General features: G+C 34.4%; 1 protein-coding gene across 1 annotated transcript in view; it reads left to right on the top strand.

Moving 5' to 3' along the window:
• ERO1B (endoplasmic reticulum oxidoreductase 1 beta) overlaps positions 1-6,287 on the top strand; it is a 29,928-nt gene extending 23,641 nt beyond the window's left edge. The window contains exons 15-16 of the mRNA XM_021527088.3: positions 926-1,059; positions 1,785-6,287. Coding sequence (XP_021382763.1) covers positions 926-1,059; positions 1,785-1,845 — 195 coding nt within the window. The 3' untranslated portion in view covers positions 1,846-6,287. The remainder of the gene's footprint in view (positions 1-925; positions 1,060-1,784) is intronic.
• The last annotated feature ends 251 nt before the right edge of the window (positions 6,288-6,538 follow it).

The raw sequence follows: 6,538 nt of genomic DNA on the forward strand, positions 1-6,538 counted from the left end.
GTTAAACTGAAAGTTGAAAGCCAGTTTCATATTCTTGGCTACTACTTTTTAAAATTACTGACAACAGTATTTTGAACCTCAAAACTAATGTTAAGTCCAGACTGAGATGTTACTTTGGAGTGTCTGCTGTACTATACCACTGTATTACATTAAACTTATCATAGTGCAATTTTCAAAGAGTTTGTAGCATCAAAAATTTGGTGGTCTCTGCTGAATTTCTGGAGTTCTTCATATCCTGTCCTAGTTAATGCTTCTGATCTATTGTTGTTGTTCCTCCTCACTAAGAACTAAAGAAGGCCAGATTTCCTGACCTATAAAGTTCTCTTGCAACCAGTTTTAACCACTTTTTGTCAAAATCAAGTGGTTGCTTATGTAGCCCAATTAAAATTAAGAAAAGCTACTTCTGTTCTATTTCTGCATAGAAAATAGGGGTTGAAATTGAACCTGCATTGTTTGCCACTAGAATTGAAGGTGGGGAAAGTGCAGTTGTTGTGATACCTCATAAAAAAAAACTTAGTTTGACTTCAGAAGGGAAGGGGAAAGAAAAGGGGAGATGTGCTTCTGTGGGAGTTGGAGCTTCTATAAGCTGAGGGGCAGGAGGGAGCTGGAAGTGTTGTAATGGACATATTTTCATATGTATAACCAAGGAGAAAAGAGATGGGGAAAGAAGAGATTAAAAAGATAAGGATGAAGAGCAAATATACTTGAGGGAAAAAAATGCTCCTAAATAAGTGAACCTGGCACACAATTGCTGTCATGTATTTGCATTAGTGCCCTGGTTTTTGTACAGTTATTTGGGTGGTTGAGGGTCAGTATATAAGAATTGGTACTAAAATTTGCCGAGATTAGTGTGTTTTTATTTTATTTTAATGAGTATTTGAAGGAATGATTTTACTGATATTAAAACTTCGGACTTTTCTTATAGACTCAAGGCTTAGGAACTGCTCTGAAGATTTTGTTTTCTGAGAAGGAAATACAGAGCCTTCCTGAGAATAGCCCATCAAAAGGTTTTCAGCTCACACGGCAAGAAATAGTTGCCCTTGTAAATGCCTTTGGAAGGTAAAATGTTATAATTTTAATAGTAGAAAAGAATAAAACTTCAGTGTCAATATGTGGAAAGACAGTATTGTGCATGAAGCTGTAGGTTTTGAAAGTCTGAGTTACTACCAGTGATATGGATAAACTTAATGCCTTCAAACTGAGCATGTGGATTATTAGCCTTAGTCTTCATTCTGTGTTTGGATCTAATTCATCCCTTCTGTCTCAAGACTCATAAACCTACCTTCTGCAAGATGAAATTTAAGTGTCTTACATTTTAAAAAAATTAATCAAATTTATCTCCTTCAAATGATGAAACATTTTAACTCCTTTAAAAGAAGTGTACATAGAGCATACTTTGTTCATTATGTTAGTTCTTCATATCTTGAATATAACAATCTGTTCCTGTTTAAACAATCTATTTAAACAATCTGATAAAATAATGTCATAAACTTTATTACCTGTGGTTAGGAATTTTTAGATGTTTAATGAAGCTGGGACAATTAAACATGTGTGTGTATACATATACACTATATATATATATATATATATATAAAAACTTTAATCCCTGTCATATATTATGTTAATGTAAAATGGAGAATCAATAGACCTTTTGAGAGAAAGTGTATCTTAAGTGTGCTAATCTTTGGAACAGAATTGTGTTTGAGGAAAAATCTAAAGTAAAATGAATGTGATCATTTGTACTTCTCTTTTGCTGATTTGGTATGATGGTTTTTGTTTTACAGGCTTTCCACAAGTATAAAAGAGTTGCAGAATTTTAAAGTTTTATTACAACAAACTAGGTAATGAAGGTCTTTGCACAACCTGTTAGTGAAGATCATTTACATGACTGCGTTGAGCAGAAGGAACTGATCCTTACAGGACTCACATGAACTGATAAAAAGTAAAATCAAATCCCAACTTGAATATTTATGTTTAAACTAGGAATGGTTATTAATTAGAAAATATATTTATGAATGAAATATATAGTTTTTAAATGTGTAAATTATGCTGATCTGTTTATTTTTTAAGTTTTTTGTTCACAGTTCTGTTGAAACTTCATAAATTTTCTTATTTCCTTTTCTTTCTGAGACAGCTGTTTTATATGAAAATATATGTACCTCCACCCTGACTTGCCCCATCTGGAAAGGGGGGGATCACTTCTTGTGTTTCCCCATTTACTGAACTTCAGTGCATTCTGAGGATTTGGTGTGTTAGTTCTGACTGTCAGAGGTGGGTGGGGGGGAAACCTCCAAACAAACAAAAGATAACAACAAAAAACTAACCACAAAAAAGAAATAAGGCTCTTCCTGAGTTTAGCTTCTTACTGTAATAATGAAACTTACTTAAAAATAGCAAATTTACTGAGCAGAAAATTTTTTCATGCTGGCCTTCCTTTGCATCATGAAGATATCAATTTTTTTGCCCTTGTCTTGTGCTTTTCAGCACTTTTTTTTAATTACTACCTTGTCTCTGATGCAGCAGAGTTGAAAGTGGCTTTTCTGTAGCCCCTTGCTGCAGCTCCTTATCTGCATTTACTTGGAAGTAGGGGTCAGGACAGGGGGGAGATGGTTAGTGGAGTGCTGCTAGCTGAAAAACCGCAGTCAATCAAATTTCTGTTTACTCCATATTATTTTTCTGGATTGTAATCACAAGTTCAAAAGTTGTCTTTTTAGTGTCTTAAATGTTAAAATAGCACACTTGGTCTTTGAGCCATGGAAATAAATTTGCTCTTTATGAGTTATGTTGGAGTGCTATGTTAAAAGGTCAGTGTAAAAATAACTTGCTTTTTTAGCCACTTTTGAAAAAGATGCTTTTTAAAATTCATAATCATACTGACATTTAATGCCACATACTCTATCTATGCAAACCCATACTGTATCTTCTTTAAAAGGATATTCAGCATAAAAAAACGGGTATATTAATAACATTTATTTCATAAAATAAAAAATTGCTCATATATCATTGTCCACAAAGTCAGTGATAACTTACCAGTGTTAAAACAGAATTCAGAAACAGCATCACCATTAGTAGCAGCCAAATATTGGTTTAAATTTTAAATGAAGTAATAATTTCTTTTATACCAGCATGTTTAAAAATGAAGTTAGGTGTTATGAATGTAGGAAGTGCTGGTGCAGTGTAGGTACATCTCTTGTTTTTAAAAACAAGTCTTCACAAAATTAAGTGCTCTTAAACATTTTTCACCCTATTAGATACTGAGTGATCTATTATATAATTGATTGTAACTGTATTGGCTTCCATAATGTGTTCCTTTATAGCTGAAATTTTCTGAAGGCTTTGTTTCCAGACTAGCTTCAAATTTCTACCTGACTGGAAATGAAATAGACTATTCTGCTGACACTTGGCTTTTATAAAAATGCTGTTGCTTAAGAAAGTTAACCCCTTTGTGTCAAACTGTGATGTGCTAAATGAAATTTAAAAAAATAGAAAGGGAAATAAAAACCCAAACAAAATCCAAACCACCCTTAATTTGGTGATAGTTGCACAAATTGGCAGTGAACTGGTATCCCAGTGGAAGTTTCTGTTTAACCTTAAAGGTAATTGGACATGGTGTTAGGGGAAGCTGATGCCAGTTTGGGGATGTTATGTTTTTTCCTAGTAGCCTCTCTGGCCTGTGGGCACCTGTGACTGAGCAAGGCTTTTGTTTTCTAGTTAAGCAGAAGAGCAGGAGGTTTCTAGATGGATTCATCTGGCCTCTTCCAAGCTCTGTATTTGCACCCTCAGAGTTTATTTTTCTCTATTAAATTGAAGTGGGAATCTAGGTAAGTAGCTCAGATGTGAACAGCTGTGTTTAGTAGATGTGTTATACCCTGAGTATCCAAATCTTCTGAGTAATTGTATATATTGAAAGAGTGTAATTTTTAATTGGCTGTTAATTCTTTGCCTTTTGGATTGGATAGACCTGCAAGGGCTAGAACTGTAGGCTCACTTGTGTGAGGAGTGCCGTATAACTGGGATTTATCTGTGTTATATTATAGTGCCTAAAGCTTTAGGCAGAGTTTTCTAGTTAAAATAAAAAACAAAACTGTATGACTGTGCTGCCCCAGGAAGGACCTAAGTCTCAGAAATGTTTCTTCCTTTTTCCCCCTTGCTGTGTGGGGAAAGTGAATTGCTTCCAGCCTCCTCCTGGGGATGCAACTTGCTATTTTTTTTCTTTCTCCACCTGTGCCTGGCTAAAATCAACAGACACTGAAGCAGAATCATGCACTTGCTCATGGGACAGGTGAGAGATTCAGGCGTGCAGATCCTGGCACCTGGTCCTTGCAGCCCTCATTGGTGCAAGGTAAATACTGTTGGGTAAGGACATAAAGAGATGTGAAGGTTTTCTTCTTTTCCTTTGTGTCATGGCAACACAGGAATGCAACTGAACAGCAAATTGTATGTGTAAGTTCTGTTGCACCTGAAGGTACATATCTCTTGATGATCAAATATGGAAGGCATTTCACTTCACTGTTGTTATAGAGATAGGACATAAGATTTTTCCTGTAACAGATCTAGTTGAAACAATTTTCCTGTCACCATCTTTTTTACTGTATTTGATGTACATTCTGTGACTTCGCTGCCTATGAAGTTTTGCTGTGTGAGTTGGATGACTTAGTTCTTTATATGTTAAATTAAATTTTAAAAATTTACAGCTCTTTTTTTATACTAAAGAATAAGGTTAGTTACACCGTCCATGACCTGTAAACTGTTTTAAATTCCAGCTCCCTGTTGGAGATCAGCTTGTCAACACTGTCTGCCATTCATTTCAAAGTAGCAGTACATTTTCTTGTACAAATGACACAATGATTGTAATCCCAAAGGTAGTGAGAAGACAAAGACAAAAATATTTACTTATTCCCAAGTCATGAAGACTTGTGTAAAATGGTGAAAAAAGACTTGCATAGGTAAAAGTAAAAAAAAAAACAACTGCATAGGTAAAAAGTAGGGCACTGTTACTGAATAACTTGTTCTTCAGTGCCTTAGGAGGTAGGTCAGAATATAAATTTAAAACAATGAAATATAGACTTGTGTAAGCTGGAATAATAAATGTTTTCCTAGTTTTCAGCTGATGATCTGTGCTGTCATTGTATGTGCATGAAATACACTGTGCCACATTTTCTTGAGTTGTGTTTGATGGTTGGGTTGCCTTTATCTGACCTTGCTTTGTGCTTTTCTGGGAAATGACTTGTAATATTTTGTAAATAATCTTGATGCTCATGTTTATAAAGTAGCAATCAGCAATTCATCACTTCACAATTTCTCCATATAGCTATCCTATTAAAATGTAATATTTATTAAAATCAGAATCAATGTTGGAACTGCTTATTGAGATCTAAACACTTCTGAATCTTTGCTATGTTTGAATCTACAAAATGCAAATTAAAGTATTTTCTGCTACACCTTTTTGTGGATGTGATTTTTGGTGTTTCATATGAAAATATATTTTTTGATTTTTATTTACCTTTCAATGACACTTGATAGCTATTACATAAATTGCTTTTGTGATAATCATGTAAGATTAAAATGATGATATTTTCACTCTCACTTAAATGTCATTCAAAAAATGAAGGTAACCTGTATATTTCTTGCTGCTTACATTGCACTGTAGTGTGTCTGCACATCAGGAATCCATTGTAGAATTACAGTATGTTTCTGTATGAATATCACCAAATTTAGCCCCTGCTTAAATCCAATTGTTTTAAGATACAAAAAGGCTTATTTAGAAATGAAGTCTGTTCTGTCCCTTTCTCAGAATAGCTTATAAAATCAATTTTGTAAATATTTTTTTGGTTTGTTCATCCAATGGAGGTCTTTATGTTGAAATTATTTCTCTGGAAGGGTCTCTTTTTCCTTCCATGTATGCATTTTTAACAAATTATCTTACCGAAAATCTGATATTTCATCCCCAGCATAGGTAAGTGCCTGTTAGGTGATGATAAATAGAAGATTTTACCTCTCACATTGTTAAAATCTCCTTTGTTTTCGAGTATTTGGTTGGTTACAGTCACTTGACTGTGCGCATACTGGGTATAGGGCTGAAGTTTGTTGTAAGTGCAGAATGCTCTTTAAGTTTTTGCTGTTCAGCTGTAACTGCTGTGAACATAAAATTCCTGCAGACTTCTCTTGCACTGGGTCTTCAGGCAGTTTTGTACAAACATGTACATTTGTAGATGTAGAATTTGTACAAACATGCATTTGTAGATTGTAGAACTCCAAAGCGTTTAATAAAATTTCATTTCTCCCAACATTATATTGTTATTTCTTTTAATCTGGCTGATAGTTTAATTGGCTTTTTTTTTTTTTCTTCAATGAATACATGTGAAGAAGGCAATTTAAGCATTGGGAGGACAAATAGTTAACTTCTGCTGGAGGTAAGGTTCATGCTTTGGCTTTACTATAAAGACCCCAAAACCCAAAGATACTGTGGAAGACTTGATGTGGGAGTATGGCACTGCTTTGCCTTTGGCTTTCAAGCAGATCTAATCAGATCTACTCC

Source organism: Lonchura striata, chromosome 3, assembly GCF_050655825.1.
Source record: "Lonchura striata isolate lonStrDom1 chromosome 3, ASM5065582v1, whole genome shotgun sequence".
Lineage (NCBI taxonomy): Eukaryota > Metazoa > Chordata > Aves > Passeriformes > Estrildidae > Lonchura > Lonchura striata.